We start from the raw sequence: 19,674 nt of genomic DNA on the forward strand, positions 1-19,674 counted from the left end.
CACAATAGAACAAACATTATTCAACCATGAAAAAGAATGGTATCTTGCCATCTGCAACAACATGAATGGATCTGGAAGGTATAATGCTAAGTGAAATATGTCAGTCAGAGAAAGACAAATACCATATGATTTCACTCATAGTGGAATTAAAGAAACAAAACAAAACAAGAAAGACAAACAAAAAGCAGACCCTTAAATAAAGAGAACAAACCAGTGATTTCCAGAGGGAAGATAGACGGAAGGATAGGTAAAACAAGAAAGGGGATTAAGAGTACACTTACTGTGATGAGCAATGAGAATCTCTATATTATACACTTGAAACTAATATAGCTGGAATTAAATAAATAAATAGAATGAAAACACGAATTCAAAAAGATATATGTACCCTATGTTTACTGCAGCACTATTTACAGTAGTCAGGATATGGAAGCAATCTAAGTGTCCATTGATAAATGAATATGTAAAGAAAATGTGGTACACACACACACACACACACACTGGAATATCACACAACAATAAATAAAGATGAAATCTTGTCATTTGTGATAACATGCATGGACCTTGAGGGCATTATGCTAAGTGAAATAAGTCCCGACTGAGAAAGACGAAGACCATATGATTTTACTCATATGAGGAATCTAAAAAACAGAACAAGTGAATAAACAAACAAACAAAAAGCAGAACTGTACCTGTAAATACAAAGAACAAACTGATGGTTGCCAGAGGGAAGGGAGTTTAAGGGATAGGCAAACTGCCTGAAAGGGAGTGGAAGATATAGGCTTTCATTTATATGGAATAAGTCATGAAAATAAAAGGTGCAACAAGGGAATACGGTCAATGATATTATAATAGTGTTGTATGGTGGCAGATGTTGGTTACACTTGTGGCGAGAACAGCATCATGTAGAGAGATGTTGAATCACTATGCTGTACACCTGAAACTAATGGAACATTGTGTGTCAACTACATTTAAAATTTTTAAAAATTTTTAAAGAGATTCTCCTTAATCATTTGGAGAAAATTATTCTCTTCATTGAATCATCTAGATATTCCTCAGATAAGAACCTAATTCTTCTACATCTTTTTTTTTTAAAGATTTTATTTATTTACTTAAGAGAGAGAGAGAACACACAGAGGGAGACGGAGAAGCAGACTCCCTGCTGAGCAAGGAGCCCTATGCAGGACTTGATCCCAGGACCCTGGAAATCATGACCTGAACCAAAGGCAGACACTTAACTGATTGATCCACCCAGGTGCCCCTACATCATTTATTTTATTTGAACTTTTAAAATTTTTACCATAAGCAATGACAAATGTTAGGCAAAACACAACATTCTGATCTATATATTTGCTTTTACTATCAAAACCTTAAATTCCATATCAGTAGTAATACTGCATACTTATATTCATTCTATAATGGGGTTGATATATTTGTCATTAATAAAAATTAAAATTTCATATAATATTTACATGAAAAATATCTCTTACATTGTCTGCTTCTGAATTATCACTTGTATTTGCTTGGATTTTCTCTGGAACTACAATTTGTAGAAATGAATTTTGAGAACCTGAAGAAAGGAAAAAGACAGTTAATAATTGTGTCTTATACCTGACTAAGTATTTGTTCAGGTTCTTTTGTAGAATTCACTTGTGCACATATGAGTAATCAATATGTACTCCTACAAAAATCTTGAAAACACTTAATTCAAAAACAGACAAGATAGTTATGAAAGACCAAAAAAAGGACAGAAGGTGGGGACAGGGGCATAGTATTAAACTTACACAAAATTTGTTGCTCCTGAGGAAAACAGAACAAATAGACCAAAAATAATCAAAGATATACTTCAAGAAAATTTTCCTGAAAACAAACTGAGGATTGCTGGAGTGGAGGGGGGTGGGAGGGATGGGGTGGCTGGGTGATGGACACTGGGGAGGGTATGTGCTATGGTGAGTGCTGTGAATTGTGTAAGACTGATGAATCACAGACCTGTACACCTAAAACAAATAATACATTATATGTTAATAAAAAATATAAAAATTAAAATTAAAAAGAAAATTTTCCTGAAATAAAAATAAAAGATTAGAAACCATAGACTGGAAAGTTCACTGAATTCAATAATAACTGATAATAAAACAGACCTAGTCTACTAAAGTTATTGTGTGTCTAAGGTAAAGAAAGAATCCTATGGGCCTATGAGCAAAAAGAAAGAAAAAGAAAATCATATTGGGGGGGCACCTGGGTGGCTCAGTCATTAAGCGCCTGCCTTCAGCTCAGGTCATGATCCTAGGGTCCTGAGGTCAAGCCCCACATCGGGCTCCCTACTCAGCAGGAAGCCTGCTTCTCCCTCTCCCACTCCCCCTGCTTGTGTTCCCTCTCTCACTGTGTCTCTCTCTATCAAATAAATAAATAAAATATTAAAAAAAAAAGAAAAGAAAATCATATTGGGCATTAGGGAGAAAAGCAGCCTAGCCTGAGAATTTTTACATTACTCAACATTAAAAAAAATGAAGAACAATGTCTTTATTTTTTTAAGTTTTTATTTAAATTCCAGTTGGTTACCATACATGTTAATATTAGTTTCAGGTGTACAATATAGCAATTCAATACTTCCATACAACACCCAGTGCTCATCACAGCAAGTACACTCCTTAATCCCCATCACCTATTTAACCCATGCCCCCACCCACCTCCCTTCTGGTAACCACCAGTTTGTTCTGCATTGTTAAGGATCCATTTCTTGGTTTGCTGCTCTCCTTTCCGTCCCCCCGCTTTGCTCATTTGTTTAGTTTCTTAAATGGTATTCATCTTTCTCTGACTTATTTCAGTTAGCATACTACTCTCTAGCTCCATTCATGTCATTTCTAACGGCAAGATTTTGTTCTCTTTTTTTATGGCTGAGTAATATTTCATTGTATACATACCACTTTTTTTTTTCTTCTCAGATGCTGGGTTAGGGTTTATGGCCAATTTTAGGTTTAGGGTTAAGGTTAGGGTCAGGGTGAGGGTATGTGCCTGGCACCCTGCTGTTTAGAGAACTCTCCAGAGGGTTCGATTCAGGGTTAGGTTTAGGGGTTGGGGGTTAGGGTTAGGGTGAAGGTTAGGATTAGGGTTAGGGTTTAGGGTTAGGTTTAGGGGTTAGGGGTTGGCAGTTGGGGGTTAAGGGGTTGGGATTAGGGGCTAAAGTTGGGGTTAGGGTTAGTGAGTTTGGGTGTTACTGGATTTATACTAATTAAAGAAGATGTTACTTGAATGATGGTGTATACACAGTGTAGTTTCAGTGAGTGAAGCACAAGGCACTTCCCTTATGTTTCTACACATCCATTTACAAACACATATATATTAATGAAAGAAAATGTTACTTCAACAATGGATTATATACACAGTGTGGTTCAATGAGATAAGCACAGGGCTCTTCCCATATGCTCACATCATATGTTTACAAACACTTTTATCTTAATGAAAGAAAGTGTTATATGAAACACACATTATATTCCATGTAGTTACATTCAGGTAAGAATAGGTCTATTCCCACATTCTTTTACACATACATTTATAAACACATATATATCAATGAAAAAGATGTTATTTGAGCGATGGTTTATATATAGTGTAGTTCCAATGAGAAGCATATGGCTATTCCCATATGTTTCTATGCATATGCAGAAACTTTAATGAAAGAAGATCATACTTGAAAGACTGATTATACACACTGTGGTTTCAGAGTGTTAAGCATACAGCTATTCCCATATGCTTCCACACATTTGAAGAACAAGGTCTTTTAAAAATCTTCAAGTCAAAAAGTGGGCAGAAGAGATGAACAGACACTTCTCTGAAGAAGACATACAAACGGCTAACAGACACATGAAAAAATGCTCATCATCATTAGCCATCAGGGAAATCCAAATCAAAACCACACTGAGATACCACCTTACACCAGTTAGAATGGCAAAAATGGACAGGGAATGAAACAACAAATGTTGGAGAGGTTGTGGAGAAAGGGGAACCCTCTTACACTGTTGGTGGGAATGCAAGTTGGTACAGCCACTTTGGAAAACAGTGTGGAGGTGCCTCAAAAATTTAAAAATAGAGCTACCCTATGACCCAGCAATTGCACTCCTGGGTATTTACCCCAAAGACACAGATGTAGTGAAAAGAAGGGCCACATGCACCCCAGTGTTCATAGCAGCAATGTCCGCAATAGCCAAACTGTGGAAAGAGCCAAGATGCCCTTCAACAGATGAATGGATAAAGAAGATGTGGTCCATATATACAATGGAATATTACTCAGCCATCAGAAAAGATGAATACCCAATTTTTACATCAACATGGATGGGACTGGAGGAGATTATGCTAAGTGAAATAAGTCAAGCAGAGAAAGTCAATTATCATATGGTTTCACTTATTTGTGGCACATAAGGAATAACATGGAGGACATTAGGAGAAGGAAGGGAAAAATGGGCGGGGGGAATTGGAGGGAGAGATGAACCATGAGAAACTATGGACCTAAGAAACAAACAGGGTTTTAGAGGGGAGGGGGGAGGGGGGATTGGTTAGCCCGGTGATGGGTATTAAGGAGGGCACGTAATGCATGGAGCACTGGGTGTTATACGAAAACAATGGATCGTGGATCACTACATCAAAAACTAATGATGTATTGTATGGTGACTAACATAACATAATAAAATTTAAAACTACAAGAAAAATAAATAAATCAATCAATCAAAAAAAAAAATCTTCAAGAAAAGAAGTGTGAAAAACCTGGAATTTCATACCCAGCAAAACTTTCATTCAAATATAGAGGCAAAGGAGAAGTAGTCACAAGCAAAAACGTAAAGGAAGTAGCTCAATGTCCCTGTCACCAAAGGCAGAGAAACTTCTTCCAATGAAGATATCAGTAGAGTTAAAGTAAAATGTTAGTAGTGGGTATTAAATAAATTTAAATATAGAATAAGGCTAAAACAACTTTGAGAACTATAGTTATTTAATAGAGTGCAAATGATATAGACATAATAACATCTATAATAATGTCAGGCAGTACAACAAAAGAGGAATACTATATGTGCATACTGATTTCCTTAAATTTACAGCAATGTGGTCCAAAAAGAATTGTGATTAAAGCTGAAAATCAAGTGGTAGAAGTAGAAACATATTGTTCAATGGCATAACAGTATAGAAGAATTAAGATTTAAAATAACCACAGTCATACAATAAAGGGGAAAGCAGGAAGTGGGAAGTAGTAAGATACTAAATTTTCAAGTTACAGTGAGGAATCACTATTACTGCCTAAATAAAAATTTTAATCTATTATGTAAACACTAAAAATATTCCAAATTAAGAGAACATACACAAAGTCACCCAGAAAATAAGCCAAAAGTCAGATTTTTACAGTGAAAGACTTTACCAAAAGTATGAAGTTAGAAAAGTATGACATAATTAAGAAGCTGTGAGATCAAAAATCTCAGTCTTATCAACAAATGTAAGTAGAATGAAATAACCAACTAAAAGAAAAATCTTCAGATTGGATCTGTAAAATCAAAACCCAATTACTCAGACCTTGTATGGAATATTAAACACTTGCTCTAAGCTAATACTTATTTTAGAGGACCTAAAATATAACTGTGGTTCGTTTCAGGAAAAGATGTGTGCTTACAAGAAGACTGGTGATACATGAAATTTAGGATCAAATCTGAGTTTACTCATGGGTCTACAAATGCATCCTATCATAATTTGCCCAATTACGGAACAGTATGTGGAAAGAGATATAATCAATATCTTATAGAATCCCCAATTTGCCTCCCTGACCCATATAATGAGGATTATTATGGTAGGGAGGGCCAAATAGAAATCTCTGAATATCATATGCACCATCACCAAAACATTAAACCAAGTATTTCTAAATCCAGAAGGCAGTCCAAACCTGAGAAGAACTGAAATATAAAGAGCAGTGATTTCCACCAATCTGTACCTCTGAAACAAATAATGCAATATATGTTAAGGAAAAAAAAAAGAAGAAGAAGAAGATAGCAGGAGGGGAAGAACGAAGGAGGGGAAATCAGAGGGGGAGACGAACCACGAGAGACAGTGGACTCTGAAAAACAAACTGAGGGTTCTAGAGGGGAGGGGGATGGGAGGATGGGTTAGCCTGGTGATGGGTATTAAAGAGGGCACGTTCTTCATGGAGCACTGGGTGTTATGCACAAACAATGAATCATGGAACACTACATCTAAAACTAATGATGTAATGTATGGTGATTAACGTAACAATAAAAAATTTTAAAAAAATAAAGAGCAGTGAATCCTATTACTTTCCTATTTTGTTTGTTTGATTTGTGCTGATGATAAGCAATAATGACAATGAGTTGTCTTAAGTTTAATCAGGTGGTGACTGCAATAACAAATATTGTTCTAAACATAGTCTCTTTACTGAAGCAAAGCAACACAGGCATTGGCACCTGCATGTAATCCCTGATAGAAAAAGGTGTTTTCTCTATCCCAATAAGCAGAGAATTCCAGGAGCAAGTTTGCATTCTCACTTGACAGTGAGAGCAATGTACCTTCACCATCCTTACTGCCTCAGGTATTTATCACTTTTAGTTTTACTTCTTCCTAGACCCTAACATCTCACTGTCTGTGGTAAGGGGAATAATAATTCCTCTCAAAGATGTCCATACCCTAATCACCAGAACCTGTGAATATGTCAGGTTACATAGCAAAGTATATTAGGGTTGCCAATAAGCTGACCTTAAAATAGGGAATTTATCTTGTATTATCCATGTGGTCTTAATTTAATCACAAGAGTCCTTAAAAGAAAATGAATGGGGCTGAAGAGAGAACCAGAAAGATGGTAGTGTGAAAAGAACTCAGCCCAATGCTCCTAGCTTTGAAGGTGGGAGGAAGGGGGCCCAGCCAAAGAATGCAAACAGCCATTAGAATCTGGAAAAGGCAAGGAAACAGGTTGTCTACTACAGCCTGCAGAAGGAACACAGCACTGCCAAGGCCTTGATTTTAGCCCAAGGAGACCCATTTTACAAACTGTAAGATAACAAATTTGTATTGTTTAAGCCACTAAATTTGTGGTAACCTGTTACAGCAACAATAATATTAATACATCATCTAAGAGAAAATTATTCTGGAATTCTGGAATGAAACTGGACCATTATCTCACACCATATACAAATATAAATTCAAAATGGATTAAAAACTTGAATATATAACCTGAAACCATTAAACTCCTACAAGAAAAAGTAGGCAGTAAGCTCTTTGACATCAGTCTTAGCAATATTTTTTTTGGATCAGCCTCTTCAAGGAAGGGCAAAAAAACTAAAAATAGGGACGCCTGGGTGGCTCAGTCGGTTAAGCGGCTGCCTTCGGCCCAGGTCATGATCCCAGGGTCCTGGGATCGAGTCCCACATCGGGCTCCTTGCTCAGCAGGGAACCTGCTTCTCCCTCTCTCTCCCTCTGCTTGTGCTCTCTCTGTCAAATAAATAAAATCTTTAAAAAATAAAAAAATAAAAATAAATAATGGGATTACATCAAACTAAAAAACTTGTACAGCAAAGGAAACCATCAACAAAATGAAAAGGCAAGCTATTGAATGAGAGATTTTGTAAATCATACATCTGATAAGGGGTTAATATCCAAAATATCCAAAAGTTAATATCCAAAGAACTCACACAACTTAATATCTAAAAACACCCCAAATGAACAACCCAACTAAGAAATGGGCAGAGGACTTAAATACACATTACTCCAAAGAAAACATACAGATGGCCAAGAGGCCCATGAAAAGATGTTTAACATCATTAATCATCAGGGAAATACAAATCAAAACTATAATGAGATCAAAAAGACAAAAAATAGTGTTGGCAAGGATGTGGAGAAAAGGAAACCCTCGTACACTGTTGGTGGGAATGTAAGTTAGTGTAGCCACTGGAAAAGAGTATGGAAGTCCTCAAAAAATGAAAACTAGAGCTACCATATGATGCAGTGATTCCATTTCTGGGTATTTAGCCAAAGAAAACAAAACACCAATTCGAAGAAAAGATATATGCACCCTTATGTTCACAGCAGCATAATTTACAATAGGTAAGATATGGAAGCAAACAAAGTGCCCATCAATAGTTGAATGGATAAAGAACATTACACAATGGAACATTACTCGACAATCACAAAGAAGGAAATCTTGCCATTGTGACAACATAGATGGACCTAGAGGGTATTATGCTAAGTGAAATATGTCAGATGGAGAAAGATAAATACCACATGATTTCACTTGTATGTGGAATCTAAAAAACAAAACAAAACAAAAGAAAAAACAAAACAGAAACAGACTCATAGATACAGGTAACAAACTGTTCATTAACAGAGGGGAACGGGATGGATTGGGTGGGGGGAAATAGATGAAGGACATTAAGAGGTACAAACTTCCAGTTATAAAATAAATAAGTCATGGCAATGTAATGTACAGCATAGGGAATATAGTCAATCATATTTTAATAAATTTGTATGGTAACCAGACTTATTGTGGAGATCATTTTGTAGTATATAAAAACATTGAATCACTATGATGCACACCTGACATTAATAGGATGTTATGTGTCAAGTATACTTCAGTTTAAAAAAAATAAAATTTGGGGCATCTGGGTGGGTCAGTCAGTTAAGCGTCTGCCTTTGGCTCAGGTCCTGATCCTGGGATCGAGTCGGCTTCTCCCTCTCCCCTTGTCCCCCCACCCCGTACTCTCCTTCTCTCTTGTTCTCTCCTTCTCTCTCTCAAATAAATAAAATCTCTTTTAAGAAATTAAATAAAAATTTTAAAATGAAATAAATAAAATTTGAACTGACTGGAATTTGGATAATATAAGAAATTGTTAAATTTTAAGGTGTGATCATGATCCTGTGGTTATATTTCAAAAGTATCTTTTTGTCATTTAGCAATACATACTGGAGTATTTAGAGATGAAACGATATGTCTATAATTTGCTCCAAATAATGGAACAGAGGAAGTGGTGAGGAACATAAAAAGAAAAAGAACTGGCTAGGAGTTTATAACTATTGAAGGTGAGTTCTTTATACTCCTCTACTTTTGCATTTATTTGAAATTTCCATAATTAAAATTTTTTTTAAAAAGTAGAGGCCAAATAGCAATGGAGTGATATCTTCAAAGTGCTATTGGAAAAATAACTGTCAACCTGAAATTCCATACCAAGCTAAACTGTCATTCAAGAGTGAGGGAGATATAAAGATATTTTCAAGTCAACCGCAGACATTTTGCCACTCAGAATTCTTATGAAAAATCTAAAAAACAAAGAAGTGCTAGAAACAAAGTAAGCAAAGAAAGCAGTAAACAGTGGATAAATCTAAGCAAACTTGACTGAGTAAACAGTAATAGAGATGATGACTAATTTCAGAAACAATAAATAAAAGTGGCACTAAATACTAAATAACAATAATATGTAAGAAGATGAAGGTGGTGTCTGACAACTTTCTATGGTCATTGTCTTTTTTGGAAGAAATTATATTCTTAACTTGGGACTTTGTTACATTACAATTAGAAATACAAAACACATAAGACAGGAAATGAGATTTTTTTAAATGTTCTCATATAAAAAGCATAATACATAGAAAGCATAAAATACCATAATAGATTTAAATACAAATATACCTTCCTTGAGAGCTGAATGGATTTTCCAGTTTACTACCTACATAGATCTGGAAATTTCAGGGCCCAAGGGCTATTTTAATTCTTAAATAGTCAAAAGCTTTTTTAATCTGAGTTTGAAATTCCTTTGCTAATATACTACCTTCAAAAACTTAGTAGTTCCTCATCTAGTTGCTTTCAATATAAGTTATACACATACAAAACTTTTTAAAGTCATAATTTTCAAATCTGCTTTATTTCTATGTCTTTTATATTTTGGATACTTGGCCCCTTTCAGACAAATGATTTGCAAATATTTTCTGTCTTCTCTAATTTCTTTGCCTAACTCTTATTTCTCCCTTCCTCCCCTCCCATCTCTTTCTCTCTCTCCCTCTTTCAACTTAATGATGGCAGCCTTGAGTCTATCTAGAAAAATATATGCTCATACCTTTTTTTTTTTTAAAGATTTTATTTATTTATTTGAGACAGAGAATGAGAGAGACAGAGAGCACATGAGAGGGGGGAAGGGTCAGAGGGAGAAGCAGGCTCCCTGCTGAGCAGGGAGCCCGATGTGGACTCGATCCTGGGACTCCGGGATCATGACCTGAGCCGAAGGCAGTCGCTTAACCAACTGAGCCACCCAGGCGCCCTGCCCATACCCTTAATTAGAGCTCTGCCCTGAGTAATTTTATCTAATTGAGAGTTTTACTGATGCACTGGTGTTCAAACCTTTTTAAATTCCATTTCTTACTATTTGGAATGTGGAATCAGTCACCTTTTAAAATCCTGAAAGGCCCCAAATTTCTGGATTTATTCCCTATCATTTCTTTCTGCAAACTGGCCAATTGTTCCCTGAGATTATCTCCTTCTCTTACCACTTTGCCAAACTTGAGTAATTACACTGACCTCCACTGCAGAAAGATAACATTCTGTTATCTAACTTCTGTAGAATGCGATCATACAGTTTAACTATAACTTTATGAAATACAACTTTATGAAATGTTTTGTAACTTCCAGTTGGTTTCAATTTTTTGTGATCTATCATCCATTACCCACCATTCATTGCCCAGCAGCTCAAAGACGTCTATTTTAAGTTTGTTATGACAGCACACCACTTAAAAGTTCCAATTTCTATATTAGTCAACTTAGGCTGACCAGGCTATAGAATGGTAATAAGTAAAATACTGAAGTCTTGGTGACTTAACACAATAAAAGCTTATTTGTTTTTCATGTAAAGTCTGATGAGGGTCACCAGGAGCTTTCATTGAAGGAGTGACTCAAAGATCCAGGCTCCCTCCAACTGGTAACACCATAAACTCAGCTCATGGCTTCAAAGATGACTGTGGCACCAGAAAAGAGAGATGGAAGAAGGAGACCAACTCTTAATTGTCTTGATCCAAAAATTACACACATCATTTCTTCTTAACCTCATGAGCAAGAGATAGTTTAGAAAAAGGCCAAGAAATGTAGGCAAAAGGTAGATACTCAGTGAGCACTGAGGAATCTGTCACAAAAAAGGAGGGAAAATATATACTTACAGCAAATATTAGTCAAAGGAAAGTTAATGTAGCTATGTTAATACTAGCACAAATAGATTTCAATGGGACAAAAGCATTATTAGGAATAAACAGAAGCAGGGCGCCTGGATGGCTCAGTTGTTAAGCATCTGCCTTCAGCTCAGGTCATGATCCCAGGGTCCTGGGATTGAGCCCCGCATCAGCATCAGGCTCCCTGCTCGGCGGGAAGCCTGCTTCTCCCTCTCCCACTCCCCCTGCTTGTGTTCCCTCTCTCTTCCTGTGTCTCTCTCTGTCAAATAAATAAATAAAATCTTAAAAAAAAATAGGAATAAACAGAAACAGGATATGGTTAATAAAAATAAACCAGAATGAATGCAAAAGAATGAAGTTGGAACTCTCCCTCACACCATATATAAAAATTAACTTAAAATGGATCAACAACATAAATTTAAGAGATAAAACAATAAAATTATTAGAAGAACAAATCTTCATGATTATAGATTTCACAATGGATTCTTAGATATGACACCAAAAACACGAGCAATGTTAAGAAAAAAATACATATATTAGATTTCATTAAAATTAAAAACTTTTGTTTTTGTGAATCAAAGGACACTCACAAGAAAGTAAAGAAAGCCTACTGAATGAGAAAAGATATTTGCAAATCATTTCTCTGAAATAGGTCTAGCATCCAGAATATAAAAAGAACTCGCACAGCTTGACAACAAAAAGAACAACAAATTTTAAAAACAGATTTGAACATTCATTTCTCCAAAGATACACAAAGGGTCAATAAGCACATGAAAAGATGCTCAACATCACTAATCATTGGGAGAATGCAAATCATAGCCAAAAGGAGATACCATGATATATCCACTAGGAAGACTATAATCATTTAAAAATAAAATAAAAATAACGTGTTGGAAAGAATGTGGAAATTTGGAACCTCTGTACTCTGCTGGTAGGAATGTAAAATTGTGTAGCCACTATGAAAAACAGTGTGACAGTTCCTCAGAAAAATTAAAAATAGAATTACCATATGATTCAGCAACTCCTCTTCTGAATATATATGCAAAAGAAATGAAAATAGGGACTCAAACAAGTACATGCCCATATATGTTCATGGCAGCATTATTCATAATGTCCCAAAAGAAGATGCAACCCAAATATCCATCTATAGATGAATAGAAAAACAAAATGAAATATATATTTATCCATTTATATTCCACACAACAGAATATTACTCAGCCTTAAAAAGGAGAAAATTCTGACACATGCTACAACATAGATGAATATTGAGGGAGTCACGCTAAGTGAAATAAACCAGTCACAAGAAGATACTCCACAATTCCAGTTATATGAGGTACCTAATATCCACAGAGACATAAAGTAGAACGGTGGTTTCCATAAGCTGAGGGGAGAGGGGAATGAGGAGTTAGTGTTTAATGGGTACTGAGTTTCAGCTTGGGAAGATGAAAAAAATTCTGGAGATGGATGGTGGTGATGGCTGCACAACAATGTGAATGTACTCGATGCCATTAAACCTTACACTTAAAAATGGTTAAAATGAGTACCAAACAGAAATCACAGAGCTGAAAAATACAATAAATTAACTGAAAATTTCAGGAGAGGGGTTCAACAGCAGACTAGACAAACAAAAGCTAAAGGAGTTCCTCATTACTAGACCGGTCTTATAAGAACTGTTAAAGAGAGCTCTTTGTGCTGAAACAAAAGGATACTAATTAGTAACACGAAACATCTGAAAGTATAAAACTCACTGGTAGAGCTAGAAAAAATCTACAAAAATAAAGGGGAAACAATATATTTTCCTTAATTAGTTTCTACTTAAAAAGCAATAAACTGTAAAAATCAGGGAAAAAAATAGTTCAAATGGTAAATTTTATGTTATGTATATTTTATCACAATTTATAAGCTGTTGTATAATTGGTATAGTACTTCCATTTTGCAAGATAAATAGGCTCTCGAGATAGGTTACACAATAATGTGGATGTACTTAACACTACTGACCTATACACTTAAAAATGGTTAAGATAGCAAGTTTGCAGGAAAACAGGCTAATAAATAAAAGTCAATCACTTTCCTACACATCAGCAAGGAACAAGTAGAATTTGAAACTTAAAACACAATGTCATTTATATGAGCATCCAAAAAAATGAAATACTTAGATTAGTGCATCTTCATGGAGAGTACAACTCAATACTGTCAAAATGCCAGTTCTTCTCAACTTGGCTCTATAGATTCAATACAATCTTAATCAAAATCCCATTAACTCATTTATTCTAAAGTTTATACAAAGAGGCAAAAGACCCAGAATAGCAAATTCAATACTGAAGGAGAAGAATAAAGTTGAGACTGCCACTATCTGACTAAATGACTTGTTATAAAGCTACAGTAATCAAAAAAGTGTGGTACCAGTGAAAGAATAGACAAATAGATCAGTCAAACAGAATAAACAGTCCAGAAAAAAACCCTACATAAATACAGTCAACTGATCTTTGATAAGAGAGCAAAGGCAATACAAAAGAGCAGATAACCTTTCCAACAAACAGTGTTGGGACAAGTGAATTTCCACATGCAAAAAAAAAAAAATCTGACACAGACTTTACACACTTCACAAAAATCAACCCCCAATGGATCACAGACCTAAATGTAAAATGCAAATTATGATTAGGTATGGCAATAATTTTTTAGATAAAACACCCATAATGCATGAAGAAACAAATGATAAGCTGTACCTCATTAAAATGAAAAACTTCTGCTCTGCAAAAGACAATGTCAAGAGACTAAGAAGACAAGTCACAGACCACAGACTGGGAGAAACTATTTGCAAAAGGCATATCTGATAAAAGATTGTTCATCCAAAATATACACAGAACTCTTAAAACTCAACAATAAGAAAATGAAGAACCCAATTTAAAAATGGGCAAAACACCTGAACAGACACCTCATCAAAAAAAATAAAGAGAGAGAGAGAGATGGCATATTAAGAAGATGAAAAGATGCTTTATATCATATGTCACTAGATAACTGCAAATTAAAATGAGATACCATTACATACCCATTAAAATAACCAAAATCCGTAACACTGACTACACCTAAAGCTGGCAAGGATGGGAGGCAACAGGAACTCTCCTTCACTGTTGGTGAATTATATCAAAAATGATATAACCACTGTGGAAGATAGCTTGGCAGTTTCTTACAAAACTAAACATACTCTTACCATATAATTCAACAATCCCACCCCTTGGTATTTACACAAAGGAGTTGAAAGCTTTTGTCCAAACAAAAAACCTGCACACAGATGTTTCTAACAGCTTTATCCATAACTGCCAAAACTTGCAAGCAACCAGGATATCCTTCAGTAGGTGAATGGATAAACTGGTACATCTAGATAATGAAATAATACTCATTGCTAAAAAGAATTAAGATAAATAAGCCATGAAAAGACATGGAAGAACCTTAAATGTATATTTCTAAGTGAAAAAAGCCAGTCTGAATAGGCTACATACTGAATGATTCCAACTACATGACATTCTAGAAAAAGCAAAACTACAGAGACAGAAAAAAGTCGGTGTTGTTGGGAGTTAGGGGAGAGGGAAGGATGAATAGGCTGAGCACAGAGGATTTTTAAGACACTGAAACTACTCTATATACCACAATAGTGGATACATGTCACGATACGTTTGTCAAATCCAAAGAATGTACAACAGGCAGAGTGAATCCTAGGTAAACTATGGACTCTGGGTGATAATAATGTGTCACTGTAGGATCATCGATTTTAACAAAGTACCAAATGTAACAAATGTGTGGGATGTCAATAGCAGAGGGGGTGCATGTGTGAGGATGGTGTGTATGGGGAATCTCTGTACCTTCCTCTTAATTTTGCTATGAACCTAAAACACTCTAAAAAAATAAAGCTTATTCATTTTTTAAAAAATTGTTAAGATGATAAATTTTATGTTATGTGCATTTTACTATAATTTAAAATTAAAAATTAAGGACACCTGGGTGGCTCAGTCGTTGGGCATCTGCCTTTGGCTCAGGTCATGATCCCAGGGTCCTGGGACCGAGCCCTGCGTCGGGCTCCCTGCTCTGCGGGAAGCCTGCTTCTCCCTCTCCCACTCCCCCTGCTTGTGTTCCCTCTCTTGCTATGTATCTCTCTGTCAAATAAATAAATAAAATCTTTTAAAAAAATTAAAAATTACAAAGGTGATGCATTAAAAAAAAAAACTCATGAGTAAAAAATCCAACGTTCAAGATCCCATGAATTTTTTTTTTTTTTTTAAGATTTTATTTATTTATCTGAGAGAGAGCACATGAGAGGGGTTAGGGTCAGAGGGAGAAGCAGACTCCCTGCCGAGCAGGGAGCCCGATGCGGGACTCGATCCAGGGACTCCAGGATCATGACCTGAGCCGAAGGCAGTCGCTTAACCAACTGAGCCACCCAGGTGCCCGATTCCATGAATTCTTAATAGAACATATTTTGAAAAGTTCATTGATATGTTTTTATTGCATATTGCAACTAACTTTTACCATTTATCAAGTATTGATGTAGTATCCAAAGAATACTGGTAATTATCTGAAAAGGTTATTAAAATATTCCTCCCTTTTCCAACAATATAAGCTGGATTTTCTTCATATACTTCAAATAAAACAGCAACAGATTCAATGCAGAAATAGATATGAGAATCTAGCTATCATCTATTAAGCCAGACATTAAAGAGATTTACAAAAATCTAAAATCGTGCCAGTGTTCTAAATTCGTTTCAGAAAATAGTTATTTTTTAAATGTGTAACTTATGTTACGTATAATAGATATGTTGCTGTCATTTTTAAATGAATAAAAATTCTTAAATTTCTATATTAATTTCCAAAATGACAAATATTAACAGATATAAACAAAACGTAAGCAAAAGCTCTTTGAGAATTTCTATAATTGTTAATGTGTAAAGAAAAATTCCAAAAAGTTTGCAAACCACTGCATTAAAATACTGAGTGTGTTATGGTGTGTTATGGTGAAGGTTTGTGTCCCCCCAGAATTTCATGAAGTCCTAACCCCAGTGTGATGCTATTTAGAAATGGGACCTTTGGAAGGTAATTAGGGCTAAGGGTGGCCATGAAGGTGGATCTCTCAGGATGGGATCCAGTGTCCTTATAAGAAGGGTTTGCTCTCTCTCCCCACACGAAGAGGCCATCTGAGTACATAGCAAGAAAGCCATGGTCTATTAGCCAGGAAGAAAGACCTCACCAGATCCCCAACCCGACGGCATCCTGGGCTCAGACTTCCTATCTTCAGAACTGTGAGAAAATAAATTTCTGTTGTTTAAGCCACCCCATCTAGGGCATTTTGTTATGGCAGCTCAAGGTCATAATATAGCATGCAACAGCAAAAAGACTGGTAACAATCCAAAAGTCTATTAATAAAAGAACTGGCTGAATAAACCGTGGCACCTCCAAACAAGGGAGTACTGTGCAGATGGGGAGAAAAGATACTCCATGTACTGACACTGACACAGGATGGCAAGATTCAGAACAGTGTATAAAAAGGGGAGAAAAATAAGAACATATCTAAAATGCTTGTTTGCATCTAAACCAGCCCTAATATATTTTAAAATTTTGAGGCTTCTTTATACTGTTCTTTGTATCCTGCCATAATGTACCTTTGTCACTCAGCGTAACAGACGCTGAATCTTTTTTTTTTTTTTTTTTTTGACTGCAGGGCAAATTATTCCCATAGGTATGCCAGACAAGTTATGTTGGAACAAATGGTATGTGAGGAGAGTACGGCTTTTGTTTTCGTTTTCGTTTGGGTTTTGAGTGGAGTTCAGGAAGATTCTGGGGTGCTTCTGAGTGCAGGAAACGTTGGGGCAGTTTTGTGAAGTGCATGAAAGACCTACAAGAAAGGCTACCCCCACCCTAGATTCAAAAAGAGAGAGACTTCTCCTTGAGCTCATTAAAGTTATTTTCCCTTCTAGGGAGTCTCTTCTCTATCCCTACAGAGCGCCCCCAAAAGGCCGGCTTTCCAGGCCACCGCGGGGATTCAATCGAGTTGGGCCGCCATTTGGCCGAAGCAAGTTCTCCTTGCAAGAAGGAAAAGAAAAACCTTCGTCTGCCAGACCCCGTGTAACAGGGTCTCCGCTGCCTTACCCGGTCCTGACGCCAGCAAGCCACCGAGCCCAGCGAGCAGCAGCAGCCTCAGGCGGAGCATGGTGTGGCTTCTGGGCTCCGAGAGTGGACTGAGCCGGCGGCCGTTGAGAGCGCTCGAAGGACGCCTCGGCCGCCGCTCACCCGCGCGCGCTCGTGGGCGGCGGTCTCGCGAGGCCGCGCCCCGAATGCTAGTCGCCCGCAGGGAGCGCCCACCGTGCGCGCAGCCTAAATCCCGCGTGCCCGGCCGAGAGAGCCCGCGGCTCAGGTGGGGTTATCCAGCCACCCGTGCCGTCGCAGCTGCGGTCCCCCACCAACCTTTCGTGTTGACGGACCTGGAAGAACTAACGCATTTATTGTAGGCTGTTTTGTAGCACACACTTCCAGGTGTTCTAAAAGACGATCGTGCAATACTTTCTGAATTTAAAACTACACGCACGCACACACTCATTATTTACTAAAGCTGGGTTTCTAAAAATAAAAATAGCCAGATGTGTGAAAAAGATTCCAAAAAGGGGAAAAGTGAGACTTTGTATCTTTGAAGAGAGTCTGCTGTGGGTTTTGGTTTTTGTTTTTTTCCCCCATACCTACGGCTCAAATGCACGGAGTAATCAGGCTGTGTCTACTTTTCCTCCAATCAGTCTGGTTCTTCACAAGCCCTTGGCTAGAATTCATGTGATATCATTCTCTTGTTCAATACCTTCTCAGTACGGTGAATACTTATTCATTTATGTAGTGAATGATATGGAGAAGACTCTTACCCAGAATTCCAGTACGTATGTTCCAGTAGAAAAATTTTCTAAATTCCAAGCCCAAGCTGCCACCCATTTTCTCCTATCCGCAATCCTTTGGCCACTCTGACTTCTGGTCTTTCTGAATAAACATCGCCTTATTCCCTGGGACTGCAATGCCTCCTCCCTCTCGGCCTCACCTCCAGTCTCCACCTATATGCACTACCTTTTTAATTCTTTTGAAATCCCAAAGAATGAATTAATCGATCATACTAATTAACAGAAAGGCAGACGCACAAACTGAAAGGCTGGGTGGGAACACAGAAAAGCTCACTTAGGGAATCACCCCATCTAAACTGACAGTTGAGATGCGATTTTACTGATGCAAAGGATTTCAACAGGACCGTCTAAGCCTAAAAAGGATTAGCATGAGCAAAAACAAGGCAAAAAAAATCTACACCCAGCTTGTATCCCAACAGAACAGCCAATGCTAGACGAACACTGTTTCTAAGCAGTAGTTGAGCCAAAAGCTGGTTTCATCTTGCTTCGTAGTATTAGGAAAATAACTACAGTAAGTACTTAGACTTGTAAATTAGTGGGAAGTATTTTGAATGAAATCCTGGTTTATTTATTGTTTCTCTTCTTCAACCTTTAAGCAGACTTTATATTATTCTTGTGTATTTAGTTCTCTCCATAACAGGAGTTAGATGTACCATCCAGAACTTACATATCACAGTGCCTAATGATACCTGCAAGATGGTAGAGTTTCAGTAAACATTTATGGAATTTAGTAAAATCTGATTTGTGGTTTGAAAACCTGGACTGTGCTTAACTATCTGGTTAGAGACCCAGGCATCTGCTTGAGAGAAAGGGAAAATGCAATATCCTGAGCAAGGTAATTTTGTGAACCTATGGTCCAACAGTGATATCAAAGTTATATATAATTGATCTAATTATTAAAATGTCTTTAGCAGATGACAAAGAAGCCCTTTAATATTTGCAAATTTTGAAGTGACATCTATGGCTAAGAAATTTTACAATTTTTAACAGCAATCCAGAATAAATCAAGGAAAACCTAAGTGAAAAGCATATAAAACATGCAAAAAAATATATACAAAAGTAAGTTCAGACTGATCAAAGTCTTTTAGAAAAATTTTCTAAATATTCAAAAATCCAAGGATTTATCGAATTCTGAGAAAAGTTTTAAGTTATATAGTTAAAATATTACCAAGATTTCAGTGATACGAATTACAGTTGCAAAAATTGAGACTATATGAGAGAAAGACACAAACATTTTAGTCTTATATGAATTCATTCAAAGATTTAAACTGAAATGAAGAATCATCATTTGGGAGTGTTTACACTTTTTTGTAAAAGGAACACACATTAAAGACTGTGTTTACTTCATTAATGAGTAAAGTGGTGAGGTATTACAGCCAGTTCAAAGGAGAATCCAAAGATCAGGAATATTGAAATAAATGTGCTATTGGAGGCAAAAAAGGGAGGGATGTCAGCTGAACCTCTGCTGGGCAGAATTTTCATGTCTATGAACACATTGCTATCAGTTATCCAAAGTGATAAAACTATTTTACTATTGTAAAATAGCTCCTATAGAATCCTAAAG

General features: G+C 36.5%; 1 protein-coding gene across 1 annotated transcript in view; it reads right to left on the reverse strand.

Annotated features, from left to right (window-relative positions):
• LOC123840951 (disintegrin and metalloproteinase domain-containing protein 32-like) overlaps positions 1 to 19,015 on the reverse strand; it is a 193,785-nt gene extending 174,770 nt beyond the window's left edge. The window contains exons 1-2 of the mRNA XM_064585520.1: positions 17,323 to 19,015; positions 1,488 to 1,567 (exon numbers count right to left, since the gene is read on the reverse strand). Coding sequence (XP_064441590.1) covers positions 1,488 to 1,567; positions 17,323 to 17,383 — 141 coding nt within the window. The 5' untranslated portion in view covers positions 17,384 to 19,015. The remainder of the gene's footprint in view (positions 1 to 1,487; positions 1,568 to 17,322) is intronic.
• Between the last annotated feature and the right edge of the window lie 659 nt (positions 19,016 to 19,674).

Source organism: Mirounga angustirostris, unplaced genomic scaffold, assembly GCF_029215605.1.
Source record: "Mirounga angustirostris isolate CCGP_5_RB_7025 unplaced genomic scaffold, mMirAng1.0.hap1 SCAF_2, whole genome shotgun sequence".
NCBI classification, from domain to species: domain Eukaryota; kingdom Metazoa; phylum Chordata; class Mammalia; order Carnivora; family Phocidae; genus Mirounga; species Mirounga angustirostris.